Source organism: Diabrotica virgifera, chromosome 3 (genome assembly GCF_917563875.1).
Source record: "Diabrotica virgifera virgifera chromosome 3, PGI_DIABVI_V3a".
NCBI classification, from domain to species: Eukaryota; Metazoa; Arthropoda; class Insecta; order Coleoptera; family Chrysomelidae; genus Diabrotica; species Diabrotica virgifera.
Window position 1 is genome coordinate 193,395,551 of NC_065445.1, and position 27,171 is coordinate 193,422,721.

General features: G+C 35.9%; 1 protein-coding gene across 4 annotated transcripts in view; it reads right to left on the reverse strand.

Moving 5' to 3' along the window:
- The window catches only part of LOC114330328 (P protein-like), a 214,929-nt gene that overhangs the window by 144,478 nt on the left and 43,280 nt on the right, over positions 1 to 27,171 (reverse strand). For all 4 annotated transcript variants that reach the window (XM_050645783.1, XM_050645780.1, XM_050645781.1 and 1 more), the window contains 2 exons: positions 23,754 to 24,020; positions 12,255 to 12,458 (listed from right to left, as the gene is read on the reverse strand). In XM_050645783.1, coding sequence (XP_050501740.1) covers positions 12,255 to 12,458; positions 23,754 to 24,020 — 471 coding nt within the window. The remainder of the gene's footprint in view (positions 1 to 12,254; positions 12,459 to 23,753; positions 24,021 to 27,171) is intronic.

Sequence of the window (27,171 nt, forward strand, 5' to 3'; positions counted from 1 at the left end):
TATATTATTTATATTATTCATTACGAGGGTACATTTTTGCATTTTTTTTTATGATTTTAATATTTGCTATCGTAAATATACACTATAAATATAAATATACGATATAAATATATAACAAATATACGCTATATGCATAATACATTTACATTATTATTCTAACTACTTATTTACAAGGGTTAATATAACGTTATTTATTATTGAACTTTTATTTATTATTATTGCAATTTTTTTACATATTTTTTACCATATATTGACGTATTATTTTATCTCGTTATTTTTTTTACTATATATCTATTTACTACATATCTATATACACCGTAAGACTATCGAATTTATATTTTCGCTAAGAACTGAGGATAGAAAAATTATGTATAAATGAGTAACAACAAAGTTACTTTGGAAGATTTTGTCAAAATAGTTGAGGAAATTGCGCAAGAAGTAGGAAGACAAAGCAGAAGGGTCTTAAAGAAAAAAGTACCGAAATCTAAGGACATACAGGAAGAAGTAACGACACAGCTAATTAAATCTTATAACAAGTTCACGCACTTAACTAAGAAAAACTGGGAAGCACTTTCGGACAAACAGAGGGAAGCGTGCAACAAATATTTTGGAAAAGTCAGAGACAAAGTTATACGCTCATTTCAAGCAGTAAATGTAAGAACAGTGGTTCCAAATTCAATACATCAACCAATCGACAAGGAAGTTGAAGAGGAACAAAGCGACGAGGAAGTAGAAGAAGGAAAAAGCGACGAGGAAGTAGAAGAAGAAATAATTAACGACGAAATAGAAGAGGAAAAAGGTGACATAAAACAAGATATAACAATATTAAACATGGCTCTGACAATCAATGAATTTTTGAATATCGCAAGCAAGATATTGCCCAACGAGTTCGATGGAAGCGCAGGGAAATTACAACCATTTTTGGACGCATTAGAACTACTTGGAAAATTGGCAGAAGGTCATGAAGACACAGCTGTAACGCTAATAAAAACACGACTTAACAATAAGGCTAGGAACTTAATAACCACGGAAGATACGATTCCACGGATAGCTGAAGCACTGAAGAAAGAACTAAGAGGTGATAATCCGAAGAATTTAATAGCCAAATTAGCCAAGAAAAGGCAAAGGCATAGAGATGCAGCAGTGTACGCATCTGAAGTGGAAGAGTTAGCAGAACAATTAAAAGTAGCATACATAGCGGAAGGAATGCCACTGGAGTTAGCGAAGAAATATACGACGGAAACAGTAGTAACAACAATGAAACGAAACGTTAATGCAGATAAAGCTAAGCTAATACTGGAAGCAGGTAACTTTACATCACCGCAGGAAGTAGTATCTAAATTTTTATCGATCGATACGACTGAAGAAAATGCACAAGGAAGAGTCTTAAATTATAGGACAAACTACGAGAATAGGAGAGGACAGCAGCAATACAGAAGAGGATACCATAACAAATATGACAGAGGAAGAAGAAATAACTTCGGACAACGGAACGAAGGAGAACCAACGGACAATCAACGAAATTATTCGAACAGAGGATACAGACAATTTAACAATCAAACATACAGAGGAAACCGGAGAGGAGGATGTAACAGGAACGTAAGGTTACTAGAGATAGAGGACAGTCAAGAAGAACAAGAAAACCAGCAGTTGGGGTTTTGAATGAACAAGAAGTTGGAAGTACACAGTCAGAAATAAAATATAACATTTACAACTTCGACCTAAACCTAACGAACTTTGTACGAATGAAAACAGGAATCCTTGAAAACACAAGCACCTTTATCATAGACACAGGAGCTGATATTTCAATACTAAAATGTTCACAAGATTTTATGAACAGGTGAAACCAAACACAAAGGCGAAAATAAAAGGAGTCACTAAAGGAGAGTTGCAAACAATGGGAGAAGTTGAGACAACACTAGAAGTAAAAGGAACTCGATTCGAACACATCTTTCAATTGGTAGAACCTAACTTTCCAATTCCAACAGATGGAATCATTGGGAGAGACTTTATTTCTAACTTTCAATGTATACTGGACTACGCAAACCTTAAAATGCACATTAAAGAGGACAACGATTGTTACATTAGTACGAAAATTCTGAATAATATAGATAATGACACCATAATAATACCACCCCGATGTGAAATTTACAGAATAGTCAAAATTTTTCAAACGCTAAAGAACGACAGGATAGTGGAGCAACAAGAAATACAACCAGGAATATTCATAGCAAGAGCAATTATTTCAAGTAATAATCCATACATCAAAATTTTGAACACAACATACGAAACAGTAAATGTAGAGGCAAGCACAATCAGGACGTTGGACATTAAACTATTCAACATATATAGACTAGTCAACGACAGCAAGGATAGAAAAAAAGAATTACGAGAATCACTGAAATTAGACATACCAGAATACATACGAGATAACTTAGTATCGTTATGCGAAGAATATTCAGACATATTCGCCCTAAGGCATGATATGTTAACCTGTAACAATTTCTACGAACAGAAACTAAGAGTTAAAGACCAAACTCCGGTATATATCAAGAATTATAGGACACCTCATGCGCAAACAGAGGAATTAAATCGACAAGTACAAAAACTAAGAGACCAAGGAATCATAGAACCATCTACATCCGAGTACAACAGCCCAGTAGTACTGGTACCGAAAAAAGCTATAGATGGAGGAAAAGCATGGAGATTATGCATAGATTTTAGACAATTGAACAAGAAGATAGTTACAGACAAATTCCCATTACCAAGAATAGATTCGATATTAGATCAACTAGGAAGAGCAAAATGGTTTTCAGTTATAGACTTAATGTCAGGTTTTCATCAAATACCATTAGAAAAGTCATCGAGAAAATACACATCGTTTAGCACGGAAAACGGAGCATTTCAATTTACCAGATTACCTTTTGGATTAAATGTAAGCCCGAATAGCTTTTCAAGAATGATGTCAATAGCATTTTCAGGATTAACACCAGACAAAGCATTTCTTTACATGGATGACATAGTAGTGATAGGAATATCTGAAAAACATCACCTAGACAACCTGAAAAAGACATTTGAGACATGTCGAAAATTCAATTTGAAACTTAACCCAGGAAAATGTCAATTTTTTAGAAGGGAAGTAACATATTTAGGACATGCTCTTTCTCAAGAGGGAGTATCACCCGACAAAGCGAAGTATGCAGCAATTGAACAATACCCGACACCCAAGACAGCGGAAGAAACAAAGAGATTTGTAGCATTTTGCAACTATTATAGACGTTTTATTAAAAATTTTGCGGAAATATGCAGACCACTCAACAGATTATCGAGGAAAGGAGTAGAATTTTTTTGGTCTGAGGAGTGTGAAAAAGCATTCAAAAAGCTTAAATCATCTCTGACGGAACCACCAATCTTAAAATATCCTGATTTCAACAAACAGTTTATCCTAACAACAGACGCATCCAATGAGAGTTGTTCAGCAATCCTAAGTCAAGATTACAACGGAATAGACCTACCCATAGCATATGCATCAAGAAGTTTTAGTAAAGGAGAAGGCAATAAACCTATAATCGTTAAGGAATTATTAGCGATCCATTGGGGAATTAATTATTTTAAATGTTATCTATATGGAGCACCAACATTCAAAGTAAAAACAGACCATAAACCTTTGACACACCTATTTGCAATGAAAGAACCAACCTCAAAACTCACGAGGATCAGATTAGACCTAGAAGAATATGACTTCGAGATAGAATATATAACAGGGAAAAGTAACTACGCAGACAGCCTTTCAAGAATAACATTGCATCAACTAAAGAACCTATACATAGACAACACCCATATACTAGCTATAACAAGAGCTCAAGCAAGAGAAAAGGAGAAAGAAGCAAGACAAACAAAGGCTGAAAGTGAACTCGCACTACAGCCAGAAGCCACCAAACAGACAGTAAGGAAGATACTAAATAATTTAGAGGCGCATAGACTACCAATTTTGTCCTTTGGAGCAGAACTAATCTCACCAAGACTGAGCATTAGGGCCAAAAACAAAATAAAATGCAGCAAAAGCATAGCCACAGGATTGGATCATTTCGATTTAAACCAAGCGTTGGCACAGCTTGATAAGCTGGCGGTAGAGAATGCAGTACGTAAAGTAAAGATATACGTAAATGATATTATTTTTAAATTGTGCACAATTGATGAATTTATTAAAGAAGGAAATAAAAAATTGAAGAATATAGAAATATACATATGTGAAGTACCAGAAACAATAAAAGATGACAAAGAAAAACACAGATTAATAGAAGAATACCATAATCACCCGATGTTCGGAGGACACGTAGGGAATAATAGACTAGTAAAGAAGCTAAAGGCAAGATTCCGATGGAAAAATTTGGAAAAAGACGTAAGAAAATACGTTAAACGATGCCACAAATGTCAAATTAACAAACCGAAAAGAACACATGTCGAAGAGTTCGTGATATCGGACACATCTTCCAAACCATGGGACATAGTATACATAGATACAATAGGTCCATTCACTAGAAGTAATGAAGGTAATAGATACTGTATCACAATGTTGTGTGAACTGACAAAATACGCGGTCAGCATACCAGTGCGCAATAAAGAAGCAGAGACAATAGCACAAGGAATCTTTGATCATTTCATACCAACATACGGACTCATGAAGCAAATAAGAACAGACCAAGGCACAGAGTATAAGAACGAAGTAATGCAGGAATTAACAAATCTATTAAAAATAGAGCACAACTTTTCAACGGCATACCACCCATAGTCCATTGGAAGTTGCGAAAAACTACACAGAACGTTGAACGAGTATGTAAGAGCATTCATAGACGAAGACAGAGAAAATTGGGATGTGTGTTGCAGAATGTTCACATACTGCTACAATACAACCCCTAACGCGTATCATGGATACACACCGTTCGAACTGTTATATGGCAGGAAGGTTAACCTACCGGAAGACCTTACACAGGAGATTCAACCATGTTACAATATAGATGCCTACTACAATGAGTTACGATACAAACTACAAAGCGCACACGAGAGAGCTAGAACCTTCTTATTAAAAAACAAAAAAGAGCGGCAAGAAAAGAATAAGCTCAAACCTGGTCCTGGAGACCTGGTCCTGGTAAAAAGGGAAGAGAATGGTAAGTTTGACAGTCTTTATGTAGGTCCCTTCTCAATAACAGAAGTAAATAACGTTAATTGTAAAATCAGAATAGAAAACAATAAAATCAAGGAAATACATAAGAATAGATTATATGCTTACAATCCGAAAACACAGTGAGTGACAAGTGTAATGAAACAATGTTGTTAAACGAACATTTTTATTTTTATTTATGTATTTACATAGTTTTAGGAAAGTTTTTATATAAAATAAAAATTTTTTGTATTGATTACAACACAGTATTGGTTGGTAGCACTACTTGCAAAATTTTCTTCCCCGTAGTCAGAAAATTCTTAGGAGGGAAAGGTGTACAAGAATTCATCTGTACTTATTAGATATCTTTTAAAACACCCTTTAATTATCTACGTTAATTTCTTTCAATTATTTAAATGTTATCATAAACAAATATCTTTCGTTACATAAATATTATTGACCTAGATTGTGAGGAGTAGTTATACATACAGTCACGGTCGGTGTTTACTATAAACACCTTTCAGGGTCGCCGCTGACTCGGCACTTTCAAATATACTTATACAATCAAAACATAGTAAGGGATTCCACATTCCACATTCGTCATTATACTTTCTTAGACGTAAGATTATTCATATTCAAATAGTATCATCTCCACTCCGCGAGACGACGTCGCGTAGCTTGCTACCAGCTTATACTCATGCAAGTATAATAAAACAACTTAAGCAGTGATACGACTATTAATCATTCCACCCCTCGGATAAGGGTTAACCACCCTTACCGGGAGAAGATGGTCCTAGTAACCCTGGACTATTATACATACCTCTAAAGATAAAAAACAATAAATAGAATGAAAGTCAAAGTTTTCAACCTAATAAAAATATTGAAAATATTTAAAAATATCCAAAATATTTTTAAAAGATATTTGACTGAAAACTTTTTGGACCATTTTCCTGGTAACGCTTCCATGGATTCTAAAAATTGCAAGCCAGATGGATGCTGAAGCGAAGAAGACAAGAGGGAATTTCAAAAATCCACTACGAAAAATTTCCTGTAGCTGGCTGTATACCATTAACTACAAGTTAAATTTAATAAAAAATTTTTGGCTTGGTAAAAGGTATATTAGTTTAAAAAGTCCCTGTAGGGCTACAAACATAGAAACAAAACGTTTTCGCTCTGTAACAAGAGCATCATCAATGTTACAAGAACATGGTGAGCCAAAACCAAAGGTCAAAAACTTTCAAAAACAGACTAATGCCTGGTTGCACCAACAGATCTTAAGCTCCAGCTTAGCTAAGCTCTACTTATCGATAGAACTTCCTTGAGTATCACTTACGTTGCACCATAATTTTAGATTCTTACCTTAAAATCAATTATATCTATTATTATATTTGGTATTCTTATTGTAATATATTATAATTATATTATACTAATTCTTATGATATTCTCGACTTAAGCTTAAGATCTGTTGGTGCAACCGGGCATAAAAGTCTTATATAGATGCCAACATGGCAAAATCCAAAGGTTGCCTGTCATCTGTTTTAACATAATGACCTAATGTTACCTATTGACCCACTTACCACGTGTGGGAGTCATATGTTGCCCTAGGGCCGTAGCCATAGGGATTTTATCCATCCTTTGGATTTTGCTATGTTGGCATCTATATAAGACTTTTAGTCTATTTTTGAAAGGCTTTGACCTTTGTATTTTTTGGTTGGCTCACCATGTTCTTGTAACACTGATGATGCTCTTGTTACAGAGCTAAAACTTTTTGTTTCTATGTTTGTAGCCCTATAGGGGCTTTTTAAACTAATATACCTTTTACCAAGCCAAAAATTTTTTATTAAATTTTACTTGGAATTTTAGAACTTGCAATTCACGACTCCGTCTGTTCAGCTGATAAATTCCATCGGAATTCCGCACGAATATTACTTAAATGACAGTTAACTGGAGACAAATAATCTTTATAATTTAATTTTCGAGACAAGCTTTCTTCTATTTGGTGTATGTCGCCAATGGAATTGGAAACGTTGAGAAAGCTTTCCACAACTAAAAGCAGTTTCTTTTTTTCCCAGTAATTATGAGTTAGGTATGAGGTGGTTAGATGAACAATTTAATTTAATAGCAGTTTATTGTTTACCGCCACTTTAACTGTAAATTTCTCACTTAGGTATTTCCTGCGTAACGAAAGTGGAGGTTCATTTCATTAAGCTCCCATTCCGTGACCAATATAGGTGTGCTACGGCTACTAGATAACCAGTGCATAACTTAAGTGCTTTATTTTTGACCCTCTCGATTTTTTGGAGTACAGAGTTTGAAGCTGAGCCATAAAAAATATATCCATAATCTAGGATCGATCTTATCAAATTTCTATATAGTAATATTAATATTTTTGGTTCAGCTCCCCAGTTACCGACATTTACAGTCTTCATGATATTCATTGCATTTTCCGTTCTTCGTAATATGTAATAATTTGTGCGTTCGTTCCAATTTAATTTGAAGTCTAAGAATACGCCAACACATTTTATTGAAGTTTTATAGGGAATACTATTATTATCAAATTGTAGATATGTAGATGGCTTTGAGGAAAATATCGTTTTCTGGTAAAGGTAACAATGATTGATTTACTCTCTGAGATTGTTAAGTTATTATGGGTCATCCATTTTTTTTTATAATATTCAATGACGATTTAAGGTAATCATTACATCTATCTATTGACTTATTTTCTACATTATATCGCAACATCATCAGCGTACTGTAGGATTTTTATGTGTTGAGGAAGTTTAGTTTCTAAGTCAGCAGTATACAGTACATATAATATAGTGGTTAAGATGCTACCCTGTGGTAGTCCCAGAGATGTGTAGCGGGAGTTAGATTTATCTCCATTTAATCTAACGTGAACTACTCGATTAATGTATAAGTTAATGATGTTTCATGTTACAATCTCAGGTATTCCTATTTCCAACATTTTCGTGTAGAGTATGTGAAGATTAACGTTGTCGTGAGCCCCTTTTATATCTAATCTTTCTTATAAGTAAAGGAACTATAAGTGTCTATTAAAAAGTGGCAGAGGCTATCTTATGTGGATTTACCTTTTCTAAAACCAAACTGACTTTTTAGTAATAGATCGTTCTTTTCTAACCAAAATTCCAGACGGTTTTTAATAACTCTCTCATACGTTTTAAGTATACAGGAAGCCAGATCGATTGGACGGTAAGAATCCCAATTCTTTGATGATTTTCCTGGTTTTAAAACCGGGATAATAGTGTAAACGTGCCAATCGTCAGAAATCATTATGCGGTGCATCCAAATTTCATTATCTAGATTTAGCAGTGCAGCCTTACCAATTCTTGAAAGATTTGATAGCATCGAGTAATGGATATTATCAGCACCTGGTACTAAATTTGAGTTTCTCTTTAACGTATGGTGGTGCAGGGTTGCGACCCCCGGTGATGGGGTTGATTAACTTCGGCGCACTATGTAATTAAATATATTTATTAACTCACTACGTAATGACAGTAACTAGTTGGTGTTGGATGGTTGTTACCTCGTCTGGACTCTAGCTATGTCTGTTTCTGAATAATCTCTGATACCTTTTTCACGTATACATTGAAGCGGTGCGAAAGAACGCAATCATTTTGCCTTATCCAGAAACCAAAAATCGTAAATGTCATTGTTACATATTTTTGTCTCACCCTGTAGACATATCTAGGAATTTATTTCTGTCCCGAAAAAACGTAAGAATAATTCAATTGTAGTTTATCCGTCTTGTTTAAAAAAGACGATATTATATTTTACAGTCATAGGTATCTACATTCGATTATCTGTGTTTAAATTCTCGCCCGTTCAGTAGTGATGTAAAAAAGGGTTACATTGTATTATAATGATTGACTGGCTCCACGAATCTTGGAGTTTACATACACATACGTGCTAATATCAGTATCAGAGAGCGCAGGTGTTAATCGTGGACTCAGCAATATCTTTCTTAAAAATGTAAGAACGGAGAGAGGTTTGCTGACTTCGCGAACTGATTTTTGATGGTTCCCTACTAAGTAGGTTGGGTTTAGAATATATTATAATTTTCCCTATTGGTCGGTAATAAGTGTAGGAAGCTTAGTTATTTTTTTATTAGTGAATGATGAAAGAAGGAAGGATTAGACTTTTTTGTTATTGGTTGATTGGATAAGTAGGGTAAAATGAAGAAATGTGGGAGATTTCTGGAAGGAAGCGTTTTGGTTTGAGGATATTCATTCAAGTTGTGAGATTAAAGAATTCAAGTTTGGGCATTCAAGTAAAGAGGTTGGTTGAAGCCTCGGCAGAAGCCCCTTTGGCGGTTTTCTGAGAAAGTTAAGTTCAAAGATTAAGTTCTGACGTAGTTCTTAATGAAGTTTTTTTTAGTTCTTGAAAATGTAGAGTATTAGAAGCAGTACTTATGTAGTGTTAGAAACTGTTCTCCTTTCGTGGCTTCCTAGTCACAAGCCAAATGCCGCTGTTAGGCAAATAGCCAGTTTATTTTAACACTCTCTATAACGAACACGGGTATTACGAGGTTTCGCTTATAACGAGGTATGTCCAACATCTGTGTGCTTACCGAGGCCAGTGCTGTAATAAATTCCACCGCCTGTAACTTCCTTCCTATTTATCTGTCGACCGATATTGAATATCGTAGGAAATTTACAATTTGCGATGGTTAAGTTTCATTGTTGAAGTTGATGATCGACACCTAATAAACTATGTAGGAGGCTTCAAAACATTTCAGTAGTGGTGATATGCACAATATTGTTGTCTGATATAATGAGATCCGCTTATAACGAGGTCATTAGTAGGCTATTTCAGTTCTCGTTATAGAGGGAGTTTACTGCATTATTATGGTTAGCTTTTCTTTAATAGCCGGAAGGTCGATTTTGTGGCGTCATAACGTCACAAAACGGCACCGTATTTATTTTAAGGCTTGCAAACGATATTAAAATAAATAACAATTATTTTATTCGCAAAAGAAAGTCGAAAGTTCTATGTCTCTAACATCTTTCATACTCTTATTAGCTGTTTTTTTTTAGCTAAAAATAATTAATATGATACCACATATCAAAACAGTGTGAGTCAGATGTTTCGTCCTTTCTTGGTTTAATCAGCGTTGTAGTCATATTAAGCAAAATTTACATTATGTACTACATGACAAAAACGGACAACTGATTTCAGTGGCGTAACCAGGGGGTTTTTAGTGGTTATAAGCGCCCCATACCCTTAACATCCTCCTTAATTCCATACCCCCAGAGACCCATACCCCCTTATAGGATCATCCTGGTTACGCTGTTGACTGATTCTTTTATTATTAATCACTTGCCAAAATGAAATTATTGTGCGCAAACAATATACCTTCAAACACGTGATAATTTCATTTGGAACCAATCTTATATTGTAAATGTATTGAATATATAGGAAATAAAAACAAGCAAGTAAGCCAATTACTGTTATATTATATTATTATAAGATTGATTTTTTATGTTAAATAAACTAAGGATTAAATTTTATTTTTTTGGTTTTTTATATTTTTTATTAAACAGCGTGCTTAAAAGTGAAATTATTATGAAAGAAATCGTAATTTATAATTTTTTTATTAATTTACTTATTTAATTGACATTTGGAAAATGGCATACAGCTAGTCACAGCATGATAACATATTCTAAACATCTAATTAAACTAATAGTAAGTAACCAGAGTGTAAGAAGGCCAAATACACGTAACCAGAAAAAACTTCTTTAACAAACTACCTAACTAAAACTGCAAAACCACGCTAGAGGCATATTTTTGCCAGCCTCTGAAAGGATATTTAATCCCGGCTCCAAAAATTATTCTCAGTTTAAATTTTATTGCGGCCGGCCGATCACCGTCGGCTTCGTAATATGCTAGACAAGGACCCATCTGAGGCAATGCCTCTGCTATATAATTTGAGAAAGTGAGAATGAGACGCATATATACTCCCAGTGTATTTATGAAGAACGCTTAACTACAAAGATACGGTGTCAGGGCCATATGTACCTATTTTTATTTTTTATCATAAAAATAAAATTATTAAGTTTTTTAATAAAAATTAAGTTATTTAGCAAATTTCAAAAAGTTAAATTGTATTTAAATAATTGATGATGAAATAACGAAAATAAAGTTATTTAGCAAATTTCAAACAGTTAAATTGTATTTAAAGAATTGATGATGAAATAACGAAAGAACGTAAAGGGTCGATTGATATAGCGGTGAGGCACTGCCTCACCTGCCTCATAGGACTAGCCGCCACTGTTAAAAAACTCTACAAGAGTTAGCCATTTCGGCAGTTTTCTACTACCTTACAAGGGCTAACGACAAATTTCTATATTAACACGTTGGCTGCCGTGAGATACAAATGTTCTGTCTCATGTTTTTGTTGACAACAGCCACGTGACACATCGTAGTTGTCTCAAAAGCATAGAAACGGGAGACTCGTGGCCGTATGGACCAGTGGCGGCTTGTGATTTTTACAATAGGGGAGGCTATACCTAACTCTAAAATTTCTAGACAAATTTGCACTAGCAAAAAATGCGCCAAAAAATGTAATGTAAGGCCCCATTTTTTTACCATTTTTTATTTACATTTCTCGGCTCAGTTCATGCATCTCGGGATAACTCAGGGTCCTGCCTACAATAATAATAAAAAAACTAAGACGCAATCATGCGTTCTAATGCAAATGCTCCATGCGTATGGATATTAAGTGATAATATGGAATTTACACGTTGTATAATAGTGAAGAGTGCTTGTTGGTTTTCGCGATTTAAGATAAACAAAACAGTGTAGCGTGTGTAAAAAATTTATGGGGAGGCTAAGCCTCCCTTGCCTCCTCTGACGAGCCGCCACTGGTATGGACCCACTTTTTTGAACATTATGGCAGCCAACGTGTGAAAGATGATTTGTTAAAAAATTATTTTGTATGTAGGTATTTGTTGTGTGTATTTACTTTGAACAACAACCATTGTTCAAAGTAAATATAACGAATTCATTGTATATATACCATTTATAATTCCAATCCATTTATAACACTTAACATTATTTAATTTAAGATACTTACATTGAAAGCAAGAACGGCAGTATAATCAAAAACTCCTGTTTCACTGAAAATAGATACCATAGTCATCATAGAAAACAACAAGATCAGTGTTTCCATATCAATCCAGGAGACCAACTCTGCTATGGATGGTCTCTGATCTAAGGCAGCTAATGTTGCAATGGACACGGTACTTGCCAATACAGAAGCCATAGTACGGTGGATTATCTAAAACATTACAGAAACTTTTTAAGTAGAAAATAATGTTCAAAAAATATATTGTGTCATAATAGAGTGTGTTTGTGTTCAGAAAGAGGGAATGGAATGTGGGTTATAATAAAGAGTTTATGTAGTTTTGTATGGTCAATATTGTATTGATCATTTTAATCCTCTTCTTAAGGTGCCGTCTTCTTTTCACTGTCAAGGTTGGTCAGTGTTATTTAGATATTTTTCACTGCTGTTACTAAGAGCTGGTTAGATAAGTTTTATTTAGATAGAGTTAGATGAGAAATATTATCTGAAGTTGGGGATACAAGATATCTGCTTCTCTCTAACACTGCGATGATTTTTCCGATGATTTTTTATGTAAAGACTGACACTAGCTTTTATTGTAGTCTTCTTATTACGTGTCCAAGATATTGGAAGTTATTCTTCTTCTAGTGTTCAATCTCAAATTAATCCCTTAATTTGTAATCTCACATTATTCTTAACTTCCTAAACTTTTATAGTTTCACCGTGTATAATTGAAACATTGGGATACATATCGAGTAATATTTTAATTATTAGACTCCAGTGAACCTTTACAACCTAAATAAATTGCAAAATCATGGTATTTCCATGTGAACTTCCTAAGTTTTGCAATAGCTTGATTAAACTGTAGTTTGCAAGTTTATTGTTCTTGTTACCATGCAAGTTATTGATAATTTGTATATTTTGATGAGAATATAAATTAGCCAAAGGGACTATTTTGAGTCGCAGTCTATTATAGAAAGCTACCTGACCAACAACTATAGTGTAATTATCAGTAGCTGTCAATAAAATCATATTCTTACTCCACACTTCAACCTGATATTTACATCGAATTGTCCATTTGGTCCTTCGACAAAACAACATCAAAAGGGCGTTAATTGGATTGGAGCTGCTTCGAAGGAGACGACCCTTAGGGACCTGAATAGCTGTTCCCCAGTTCCGTACAAAATCGATAATCGAATTTGAAGTGATGTCTCATATAGAGCTGACACATAAGAGAAAGAGTACATACGACTTAAAGTGGAAGCGACTTATAACCGTGCAATGGAATATGCAAAAGAATATACGAACACATACGAAAAAATATTAAATCTTCATTACAATCATAGACACTTCATAGATATTATATATGGCTATGGAATGGTAATCCAGACAGAACAGTCCAGATGGAGAAAATCAGCTTTAAAAAAATCCGCAATCTAAGCTGGCAGACATCGCGGCGAAGGATGAATGGCCATGCGTAGTTGGTCGTCGAGAGCGATTCCTGCGAGGAACCAGGCGACACCTCACAGTAATTAGCCTTACTCCGGCATGCGGGGCTCTGGTGGAGTGGACTGCAATTCCCTAGCTACTCGTGGGAACAATATGGACAAAAATATGGAAACCAATATTCCCGAACAACCCGTATAGTAGTAGAAAGCCCTGAAGGCACTACTACTCAGATAGCGAAGCCGACCACAAGGAAGGCAGTCAGAGTCACCTCCTTAGAGGAGGTGGATCTGATGACAGACGAGGAGGTCATTCAGGCCAGGCTGGCTGGGGCCTCCAAGAAGAAGGTAAAGGATCTGGTGGGAAAAGGCCAGGATTACATTGAAGCCAAACGCTCGGTGATCAAGGCCAATTTCACCAAGGTCCTTGGACGACAAGAGGACAGTCCCTTTAAGTCTAAAGAGAAGGCGAAGCAAAAGCTGGAAATGGCTACAAAAAGCCTACAAAGAAACGACACAGGTCGGACCACAGTACGCCGCCAGCGGAAGTCAAAAAGAGGCCGAGAAAGTCAGAAATGACTTTCACACAAGCCCTTTGCTCGGCAAAGGTGGCGGTAGTATGTGATGGCTTCCCCGAAGTCAAGATGGAACCCACAAAGCTTAAGGCAGTGCAAACATCCATCTTGGAGGCTTTGGAGAGAACGCCAGAAGGAGGGCCACAAATCAGGCTGCTAAAGAGCACGTTCAAACCCGGTTACCTGGTAGTGACATGCGCGGATAGTGCAAGCGGACAATGGCTCATCGACACTACTCCCGCTCTAAAGCCTTGGGAAGGTGCAAACCTCCAGGCTAAGGACAAGAGTGAAGTCGAGAGGCCGTGTTCTTGCACTGTCTATATCCCAGACGAGGACGGAAAGAGGTTGGAGGCGGAAAGTGTGCTGAGTCGATTAAGGGTCAGCAACAGAAATCTCTCGAGGGAGGAATAGGCACCATAAGAGATAGGGAAGATCTCGAACTGGCAGTTGAAACGGTGAGCGGAGCTGTTCTGGCCTCTTACCAGGAGAATTGTCCAGAGAGAGAAAAGAAAGTAAAGAAAAACACAACCTGGTGGAATGAACACTTACAAAAGCTTAGGGCAGATGTAAGAAGGCTATTCAATAAAGCCAAATTCAACCAGGAGTGGTCCATTTATAGAGAAAAACTGACGCAATATAATAAGGAGATCCGAAAAGCCAAAAGAGATTCATGGCGAAAGTTCTGCGAGGAAGTCGAAGAGGCTCCCGCATGCTCCAGAATCCACAAGGTCCTAGCTAAGGATGGTATTGTGAATCAGGTCGGCCTCTTGAATAAAGAGGACGAAACGTATGTGGAAACCCTGGAGGAAAGCTTAATAATGCTCCGGTAGAGGTAGCTTATCCCATAATGCCTACTAAGGCGGACTGGAAATTAGCTACCGACATCACGAGACTGGAAAAAGTCAGGTTGGCGATCAATAAATTCTAGCCATATAAATCACCTGGAATGGACGAGATCTATCCAGCCTTCCTACAGAAGGGACAGGATGTGATTATCCCGCATCTAACAAAGATCTTTAAAGCTAGTTTGGCATGGAGATATATTCCAACTGCATGGCTAAGGGTGAAAGTCGCATATATCCCCAAGGTTGGTAGGGTAATGGACCAGACCCCCAAGTCATACAGACCAATAAGTCTATCCTCTTTCCTAGCAAAAACGCTGGAAATATTGATAGACAGGTATATTAGGGACGATGTGCTGATGGAAAAACCACTTAGCGATCGTCAATATGCATACCAGCCAGGAAAGTCAACTGACTTTCTACTAAAAAGTTCTACTAAACCTACCATCTCTACATATATACATACAGAGTGAAGCCAGATCAACAGTACATCGGTTGATCCAGGGCCAAACTCCAATAAATATGATGCAGGGAACTGATAACTTAAGGCTATACTAGGACATAAAGGCAGACCCCTTTCTAGGAATGCCTGTAGACCGAATGGTTACGAGGAATAGCTTTAACAAACATTTTCAAGTCACAATACCAAAAAGAGAGGACTGGGAAACTGGTCCGCCGATAACGGCAAACTCAATATGGTATACGGACGGCTCCAAAACCGATATAGGTACAGGGGCTGGAATATATGGCTTAAAACCAAGGACGGAAGTCCGGGTATGTCTAGGGACATATGCGACCGTATTTCAAGCCGAAGTAGCTGCTATACAAAGGTGCGCTATGGAACTAATCAGTCGAAATCTAGATAACGACTCCATCGTTATCTATTCGAATAGTCAAGCGGCTCTGAAGGTTCTCAGTTCGGTACAGGTCTATTCATGGCTGGTATGGAACTGTTTGAGTGTCCTCTCTCAGGTGGGAAGTCGAAACAGATTGACACTTGCCTGGGTGCCGGGACATAAGGGTCATCGTGGCAACGAGAAGGCCGATGAATTAGCCCGAGAAGGCGCATCTACGTCACTGGTTGGTCCGGAACTCGTCTTTAGAATCGCAAATACGATAAAAAGAGCAGCTATACAAAAATGGGCGCAACAGAAGTCTCTTGAATGGTGGAACAACTCCCCAGGACAGAGGCAGGCCAAACAGTTCATCAAAGGACATTTGGCTAAATTTACAACAGACTTACTTTCGCGCAGTCGAAGCACTGTCAGAATGATAGTGGGTCTACTGACTGGACACTGTAGACTCAATAGACACTTGAGTCTCATAGGCCTGACAGAAGAGGACACCTGTCGGTTCTATCTGGAAGAAGAGGAAACCGATCTACACGTTCTGTGTCATTGCGAAGGTCTCCCACGAGTGCGGTTTCTAGAACTCGGTGAAGAAAAACCGGAAGCACCAGGCTACATGAAAAGGCCACTCTTAAGGCTGTTAAGTCTCATTAAGAGGACTAAGCTAGATGAAGTGCTTTAAAAGAAAGGGGAAACACAATAGATCTACTAAGGTCGCAGTGTATCAGGCTCTATTGGCCGCCCCATTTTCTACATTCTACATTCTACATTCTACATTCTAGATATTATAAAACCCGGACAAATGTAGTCAATTATTTCGAATGCTACAAGGTTCCTTCCACAAGGAATAGATATAAGAAGGCAGCCACTAATAGATACGGTCGTACAAAATGAAGAAGGAGACATCGTCATTATTGGCTATTTACTAATAATTGACAACACACAACCTATTGAGAGTTACAGCTCCTCCGTTGTCGGTGAGATGTGGTGTTGTGCGCTCGTTGTTGGTCCCAAGGAATCTACTTGCAGTAGATTACAATAACTTACATTTTACATTATTTTGAAGTGACATATGAAGATAAAGGAAGGTGTATAGAATTAAACAAAGGAAAGTTGGCATGTTTTTCAAGGGAATCATTAATATGGATACCCAGCCAAACTGTATCTTAAATGAATTATATGATAGAACTACCAACACCACTTGTAATATAATAAAGTACATGATAAAGGAAGCCAGTTGGTTCAAAATGAGCACACCGAACCTCTGGCTAGTCATTCCACCATACGCTATAAATTTAGCTACAATGTGCGACGGTTCTCGATCTGAACAAATATAATCAATCAAATGAGTTTTATAAAGCTGTCGCTAAAATGTGTTGCTCAGACCCGAAACATAACATTACTCACATCCAGTAATGGATTGGAGACAATAACTGCAAGTTTTTTAAAGACTCCTGTCAGTCCCATTGAAGAGCTTGTGTAGAGCCCAATCATAAAGCAGATCAACATTCCCAGACATAATATAAATATTCGGGGAGATGAGTTGCCAAAAATTGCACTTAAGGCAGAGCAGTTTGACTAAAATATATCCAAGCACACGTGGAAAACCATTGCTAACCATCGGTGGATTCCTCATTTAACCACGGGACTAGTCACTATACTCATTGTTATGTTGTCATTATGTGGAAGGTAGTCAGATATATTCGAAGCTCGAAGAGAGCCTAAAAAAGGTATCAAGGTTCGTACATCCAACCTCATCCTGCGCCTCGAAGTAGGGATGGGAAAAACCTACCGGTTATAACTTAACACTAGAAGCAGCAACATTTCTGCATACCTAGAAGCACCGCAGCGGTTAAAATGACGGGTATGAGAATTTCTATTGCCAGCCGTTTTTGAATTCTTTTTTACTTGATAAAAACCTATATTGAGTTAATAACTAGTAATAAAAGACATATTTAATTAATTTAAACGAATTATTTAATTATTTAAGCACGATTTATGCAGTAGCAAAATTTTTCAATTTTGCTTGTACAAGACCCACACACATTTTATTTACATTTATGTATATGACAAATTTCACATGTTTTTTACTTTCACCTGCTGCGATTTCTCTGTTGTTTTTTGTGGTGTTGAATCGTGGACATTGAACAAAGAATATGTGCAGAAAATTGGAAGCATTCCAAATGTGGCTATATTGGAGAATAGCCACAAAAGAATCAGAGAGTCACAAATGAGGAGGTCCTCAGAAGAATGTAGAAGAACCGAGAGGTACCACCATCAAATCTCGAAAGTTCGAATACTTTGGACACATTATGCGAAATGAATCCAAATATACCCTTCTAGAAGCCATCCTGCAAGGAAAAATATTTGGAAAACGGGGCCCAGGAAGACGAACATCCTGCGGATAAGGTAAAAATTCCCATGATGGTCGCCAACATTCATCACGGATAGGCACATAAAAAAATAATATGCTCAAAAATATTATATGCCTAAGTGAATACATAAATATAAGCTAGCTACTAATATAATATCGTTGCTCACCTGGTGTACTAGCGCTATTGCAAAGTAACTCCCATCCTATAGTGTGGATGGAGGAATTCTCTAAACTGCTTCCGCGAATTTCTCTTACCTGATTGGTAATAATTCCTAAAGAGGTATTGAAGTCAGCATTCGAAGTTGAAGCAGAAGTACTGAGCATATCCTCAATCTCAACTACATCTTCAGAATCGCTACCCGATGAATGTCCTTGATCAACTTTATCAGGCACATACTCGTCTTCTTCATTATTGGATACATTTTCATCATATAACTCTACTTCATATTCATTATCTGACAAATTCTGTAACCACTCCAATAGTTATTGCTCAGTCAAATATCGACGAGACGTGATAACAGCAGAGAAGAGAAAGATCACAATGAAAAATCAAAATACATATTGAGCACGCACTTGCAAAGACTATACTCAAATTACCTAATAACAAATGTTTTCGATGCATTTTATACATAAAACAAGTAAAAACTTCCCAGAAAAATAGAACAAAATGTAGAATACCTTGTCATTACTACCCAATTTTTCTAGGTAGACATTAACTATATTCAAAATGTAATTATACTGTAAAAGTACCTGTAAAAGAAAAATTATAATCCTCAAATAAATATGAAAGTCCCAAATTATAAATTTTGTAAAATAAATATGAATGAGTAATACAGAGGGTTAAAAAGAGAAAGCAGTCAAAAGTACTGCTCTGGTGCTTCTAGGTAGACATTAGCAATCTTAAAAAGTAATTCCGCTAAGTAGATGTAAAAGAGAAATTATAATCTTCAAATAGATCTAGGAACAGTCATAAATTATCAAGTTTCTAAAATAACTATGAATGAGTAAAACAGAGTATCAAAAATAAAAAACAGTCAAAATGACCGCTGTGGTGCTTCTAGTGGTAAAACCGGTTTTTTCCTCTGCGATAATCGGTTTTTCCGGTTGTTTTTTTGTCCCGGTTATAACCGGTTTTTCTTTTTAAAGTAATAACCGGTGAAAACCCGGAATAGTAGAAAAAATACTAAATTCAGAGAAAAATTGAGAACATTTTTCTTCCCCCGAGCATAAATGAGAAACTTTAAGCTAACTGAAACCGATTTTACAACACTAATTTCTACACTGATATGGACTGATATCGATTTGAATCTAGTATTCTAGAATCTAGTAAAGTGCAATATAAATTGATGTATCCTGTTGGGTATTGGCTATGGCTAAAAAACCTGACACCGGTTTTTGGAATAACCGGTCTTTTTGAACAGTTATAACCGCCAGGTTAAACCGTAGATAAAAAACCAGTATAACCGAAAACCGGTGTTTTCTAAACAACCGCCATCCCTACCTCGAAGACATACGGTATTATAACCAACTTTAAGTAAAACTTTAGAAGAAGTCCCTCCTAGATCAGTTTCACTTAATGAGCTTAGATTTAAATTAGATAGTTTTACTGAATCATAAATTCTAAATATCCAAGTTATTGGTAGCACTGCTCGGGTGGGATAATAATTCAAAAACCGAGTAAATTAGTGTTATGATTATTGTTATATTACTATTATTTTATATCTTATATGTGTTTAAACATTTTCTATTGGTCGTCTGTTTCTTTTAAGTGGCCAATATGTTCAATCTCAAATTAATCCCTTAATTTGTAATCTCACATTTTTATTAACTTCCTAAACTTTTATAGTTTCACCGCGTATAATTGAAACATATCGGGTATTATTTTAATTATTAGAGTCCAGTGAACCTTTTGCAATCTAAATATATTTCCAAATCGTGGTATTTCCATTTGAACTTCCTAAGTTTTGCAATAGCCTGATTAAACTGTAGTTTGCAAGTTCACTGTTCTTGTTACCACGCAAGTAATTGATGATTTATATATTTTGATGAGATTATAAATTAGCCAAAAGGACTATTTTGAGTCGCAGTCTATTATATACAGTTACTAATAGTGCAGTAGCTGTCAATAAAACCATATTCTTACTCCACACTTCAATCATTTATTTACGATCGTCGATCGAGAAGAATCGGACAAAAGGGCATTAGAAAACAATTCGATCCTGATATTTACATCGAATTGTCCATCTAATATTTGACTTTTATTGGTTCTAGATGCTCATTTGACGATTGAAGTGGCGAAGTGCGTCTTCCGCTGGTTCCTGGAATATAGTCTCCACATTCTTTACTGCAGATCACTAGTGGCTTTTCTCGAAGCCACTATTGTTGTTTGCGCCCTGGGCACCATTTGCCTTCTGTTTTCCCAATTGGTGTCATCAGTTTTCATATCGACCCATAAACCTATTAAACCACCTCTACAAGTTATTCACAAGAATAATAAGAAATAGACTGGAAACAAAATTAGATTTTTACCAACCAAGAGAACATGCAGGTTTTAGGAAAAACTTTGACCCTAACGACCACCTTCACTGCATAAAAGGGATTATAGAAAAGCTATCAAATAGAACTGACCATTGGTCCTGGCTTTCCTAGACTTTCGCAAAGCACTTGATACGATAAACATTAACATCAAAATGAAAGCGTTGGAGGAAAGTCGTATAGATAATCGGTACAAACTGATTGCGAACATACAAAATAATGCAACCATGATCTTCTGCGAAGAGTTGAGTACGAAAGCAATAAAGTTGGTCTGAAAATCAATAAAGCTAAGACAAAAATAATGGTGGTCGACATATTTGACACTATTCAACTGACTAACATATTACAGGAATACCAGAGAGTAAACACCTTTGTCTATCTCGTGCCTAGTATAACTAACGATGGTAACTGTGAAGCAGAAGTTCGGAGACGTATTGGTATGGCAAAAAATGCGATGTTTGGAAAGACAGATCTATCTCTCAAAATATCAAGATGACACTGGTGAATGCCCTTGTATTCTCAATATTTCTATACGGAGCAGAGACTTGGACTCTTCGCGCATGCGAGCGCCAAAAAATTGATGCTTTTGAGATGTGGTGCTGGAGAAGAATGCTGCGCATGCCTTGGACAGCTCATAGGACAAACGTTTCCATTCTAAACTAACTGAATATTAAAAAAAAGGCTGTCCACAATATGTCTGCAACGAATTCTGCAATTCTTTGGTCACGTGGTTCGCAGAGGTGACGACAGTTTGGAGAGATTAATTGTTTCTGGAAACGTTCCGGGGAGAAGATCAAGAGGACGATCACCAACTAGATGGTCTAACCAAATAAAGCATTCAGTTGGAAACTCATTCTGCGAAGCTCTTAGAGTAGCTGAAGATAGAGACCAATGGAGAAACATTGTTAGGAATATTGGAAGAAATCACGATCCTCAATAATGAGGAAACGACAGGAGAGAGAGAGAGAGAGAGACCGTTCGACTACACAAAGATACGAAGTACAAGAGAGACACGTTATCTCCCAAACCCTTTACGGCTGTACTTAAAAAGGCTTTCAAAAAATTGAAGTGGGGCGCGAAAGAATAAATATGAAGAAATTGGAAATATGTTTACTGAGTTAGATGCCTGTAAGAAAGTTGGTTTAAACATAAATTTTGGAAAGACACAATACAGGACAAACCTGGTACCAAGCGTAAATTGAAAAGCCGACTTCAACGAAATAGAATTGGTCCATAAATATAAATACTTAGGGCAAAGGTGTCAGTTGATTCTGTTAGCCGCCTGGACTCCAGATGGTGGATGGTTGCACCTTAGGATGCTCAAAAATTCTTAACATGTTTTTGCGAAGTCCCAATATATAGACTTTCTTTAAGTTTTTTTTTTTTAAATAAAAACAAAAATTTTATCCATTCTCCAAATCTTTTAACCTCAGAAGAATAATAATTCTTTAACCCATTCGCTACCTGTCGAAGAGGATGGAACTCGGCTAGGAGCCATTCTGTTGAACGGCACCTAACTAAAGTAACCATATGACTCGCTAGCGCGTGAACGGCACCAGGGCCTCGATTTTTGACCCTTCGCTTCGTTATCGAACGTAATTGCTTCGTATACTAAACAGATATAAAACAAGAATATGAGACGAATACGTTCGATAACGAAGCGAAGGGTCAAAAATCTAGGCCCTGAATGAAGTAACCATATCACGCGCTGGCGCGTGATCGGTAGCTAATGGGTTAAAGAATTTTTTTGATATCATTTTTTCTATCCTCCTTAGTAGTGGTACTTCTGGCAGTTCAAGCACTGGAAAGCTCTCAGCTAAGAAGTAAATATTTTTACACCCTTTAAAAATACTTTCCTTTTTCCATTATTTCATTATTAATTTAAGAGTCTCTATCGGACAAGTAATGTATAATTAAAGGGCTTAATGTGAAACAATGACAAGCCACACATGAGTTCAAAAAGAGTTAGTGTTATTCTTGATTAAAGTAATAGTATAACAAGCCACTAACAAATTATCTCAGCCCTTCGTTAATAGATGGCCCGATAAATCTATGGTCACACTATTGCATAGGCCTAGTTTTTTCTAGTATCTACTCGACATAATGACAAGCCACATCAATATCGTGAACATGGGTTGAAGCGTTTCGGATAATTATTGAGTTCTGTGACCGTGACCCTGACTATATACAATCTGGAAGTGACACAAGTAATGAAAATCCAGCGATATGTATTCTAAATAATAAATTTTTACCATTCAATAAATGTAGTGGCTTATGACGTGGCTTGTTATATTATTGCATTTGGTTGTAGGATAATGAACAAAGTCCGTCAATAAAAACTAAACACACCCGTCAAAAATTTTAACAAGTGGATGGAGACAAAGAAATAAACACTGTTTAACACCTATAGGGTTGAAACCACCCCGAACTCAGTCAATAATAGAAAATTCTGAATCTACATATATCTAAGATTTGAGTATTTATTATTAATATAATAATGTAACAAGCCACATTTTTTTAAATAAAGGCTGTTTTTTCTTGAGTTTCAAGTAATTTGATTAACATTGCTGTCAACTATAGTCCCATAGGGCATGATGCATCGAAATATTTAAACTAAAGCAATAAAAGTTGTTACTGGAGTTTTTAATATTATTTTTAACATTCAAAGTCAAATATCTCACTTTTACCTTTTTGAGGCTTGTCATTGTTTCACATTAAGCCCTTCAATTATAGGTTGGTCTTTATCAATACCGCATACTCATTCATGTTCAACCATACCTTGAAAACTTTAGGAATGATAATTACCCATTCACTATAACCTGCTACTTAAAAAGAGAGGAAAAGAGATGCATAAAAATAAAGTATGAATACTAAGCGATATTTAGTACTTACATCAAATATAATCATAAAATAGAGTCCCGCCAATATTAAAGCTGCGTAAAGAATACCATCCTTGGGATTGGTTGGTTGTAAATTATATTTCATAGACACCTTCAAGTTAGACCTTAAATTTGTCGCAAATTGTAATCTGAGGACGTAGTATGTAAAATTTTTCAGTTGATAAGGCATCACGTGAAACACTTGAGTATACTCCATCTTTGGAATTTGCTTTATAAATTCATGGCTAGCGAGAGGCAATCGCCAAACTTCAGAAATATTCTAAAAAAAATAATATCATAAATGAGGATAAAATAACTTAAAAAAATGATATATACACGGATACCAAATAGCATATACAGTGCGCTGGAATAAGTGTTACCCCCCCCCCTTATTAACTTATTTATTTTTAGCACCCAAGCAAAACTCTCGGAAAGGTCGATTTTTAAAATAATCATAGTATATTATAGTATCAATATTTCGAATTTTACGCGATCCCTCTTCAGATGACAGGCATAACTACGACTTTTTTAAATAGGAAAGTATATCATGTAACACCTCATTTAAAAGCATCTGAAATGCTGATTACAAAAATGTATAATACTTTAATCGTTTTTGAGAGCCTAGGCGCAAAATTTCGGTCGAATTCTTTCTAAATGCAATCATTTTTTTCGAATCCTGAAAAAACTAATAAATATTTTTAAAAAATTTAAACGCAGAATTAAATATTACAGTGTTATCGATGGTCGAACGTACCTGAGAACTCCTATAATGTTTATTTTAATAAGTCACAGGGGTGAAAAAAAGAGAAAATTTAGTCTGATTTTTAATTTCAAATATATCATTCAAAAGAAACTTCTTGTTTATTCTAAGGGACTGTCAGCCCTCAGTCATAATCTAATATTTCATTCTGTGTTCAAATTTTTCAAATATACTTAGTTTTCTCAGGATTTGAAAAAAATGAATGCGTTTAAAAAGAGTTCGACCGAAATTTTGCGCCTACGCTCTCAAAAAAGATTAAAGTGTTATACATTTTTGTAAACAGTATTTCAAAAGCTGTCACCTGAAAAGGGATCGCGTAAAGTTCGAAACATTGTTGCTATAATATACTATAAATATTGACCTATCCGAGCATTTTGCTTATGTGCTAAAATTAAATATGTTAATAAGGGGGGGGATAACACTTATTCCAGCGCACTGTATAAATAATTATGTTGCCTGTTTTCTTTCTCAAGTGCCATCTCCGAGACGGAGATCGGCAATCATCATAGCTATTCGGACAATAGACAAAAGTTCATTTGATGTACATCCGTACCATTCCCTCAGGTTGCGTAGCCACGATATTCTATGTCTTCTTGTGCTTCTTTTTCCATGAACCTTTCCCTGCATAATAGGGTGGTGCGAAAAAAGTCAAATTGATAATTCCGTATCTCTATAGTGCGGAAGCGGAAAAGTTGCGATTGGTAATTACAAGAAAAGCAAAAAAAGAATTATTCAAATCGGACTGTATCTTCCGATCCCGCAACGGACCTAAAGATTATGAAAAAAAAAAAAATAAAATTTAACTTTTTTTTTCAAAAAAATTTATTTGTCCTTCGAGTACACATTTATCGCTATAGTAAAATTTATTTACACTTTGCATGGTTGAGTACTAAAAAAAATTGTTTTACGCTTTTAACCGATATTTTCAGATCCCGCAAGGTCAATCAAAATCTATAAAAATTTGAAATTTTTGATGATCAATTAAAAAACATTTAGTTATCTCACTCTTTTGTTACATTGTGAAGCTCTTTGCTTGTTTAGATATTGTATGACAATATTTAAACAACCCAGATCTCAAAACGAGGGGGTGGTTGCACTTCTAGCTCCACACGCACCCTTCTCTCCAACCAACCAATGAGTGTGTGTTTTTTACATTATTTACATATGTACATTTCTTTTTCATCTGTTTGTGTCCAGCTCTCAAACACCAACTTTGCATTTGATTTTTTTGTAAAATCTGGCAGCATGGACCTTGATTTAAGTGTTGTCCTAATGCATCCATCTCTTGATTGAGGCGCACATACATTAGCATTAGACCACCCCACCCCCTTATCTATACGTTAGACGATGCTTCCGTGGCCAACTTTAGACACCGCTCATCAGTTGGCTTGTGGCAGAGATAGTTTTGTAGATTCCAGTCTGACATGTTGCCCGATGTAATACAAGGAGTTATATCTTCATTTGAAACTCTTCGAAGAAGTGGTGGGGAAGATAGTCTTGCAAAATTCCAGTCTATTATTTTAGTTTAGTCATGTGCTTCAAAATTTCAAGTAGTAGGGAGAAAGGAAACACATTAAAGAGCTAGGGCAAAGGAGAGTGTTAAAAGCCGGACAGATTAAAGTCAAGGGCAAAAGTATTAAAAATTTCATCCCTCCTACTTTAAATTTTCAAGCACAGGACTACACTGAAATAATAGAATGGAGTGTTACAAAACTATCTTCTCCATCAGTTCTTCGAAGATTTTCAAATGAAGATATAACTTCTTGCATTACATCGGGAGACATGTCAGACTGGAATATACAAAACTGTTCCTGCCACATGCAAGCTGACGAGCGGTGTCTAAAGTTGCCCACGCTAATGCATCGTGTAATGCTAATGTATGTGGGCCCCAATCAACAGATGGATTCATCAGTAAAACATTTAAATCAAGGTTCATGCTGCCAGATTTTACCAAGAAATCACAATACAAAGTTGATGTTTAAGAGCTGGACACAAACAGATGAAAAAGAAATGTACATATGTAAATAATGTAAAAAACACACACTCATTGGTTGGTTGGAGAGAGGGGTGCGTGTGGAGCTAGAACTACAACCACCCCCTCGTTTTGAGTTCTGGGTGGTTTAAATATTGTCATACACTATCTAAACAAGCGAAGAGCTTCACAATGTAACAGAAAAATTAGATAACTAAATGTTTTTTAATTTATCAAAATCATCAAAAATTTCAAATTTTTCTAGATTTCGATTGACCTTGAGGGATTGGAAGATATTCGTTAAATGCGTAAATCAATTTTTTTTAGTACTCTACCATGCAAACTGTAAATAAATTTTACTATAGCGATAAATAAAACTTACACCAGGGAGAAATAATTTTTTTTGAAAAAAGGTAAAATTTCATTTTTTTCATAATCTTTAGGCCTGTTGCGGGATCGGAAGATGAAGTCCGATTTCAATAATTCTTTTTTTGTTTTTCTTGTAATTACCAATCGCAACTTTTCCGCACTATAGCGACACAGAATTATCAACTTGCCTTTTTTAGCACCACCCTACTGCATAATCAATTGGGGCAAGTTTTATCTCTCTTCACGTGTAATATGTCCGATATATTCTAATGTTCTTGTTTTGATGGTATTTAAGATTTTCATTTTTTTTTAATAGTTCTCAGAACCTCT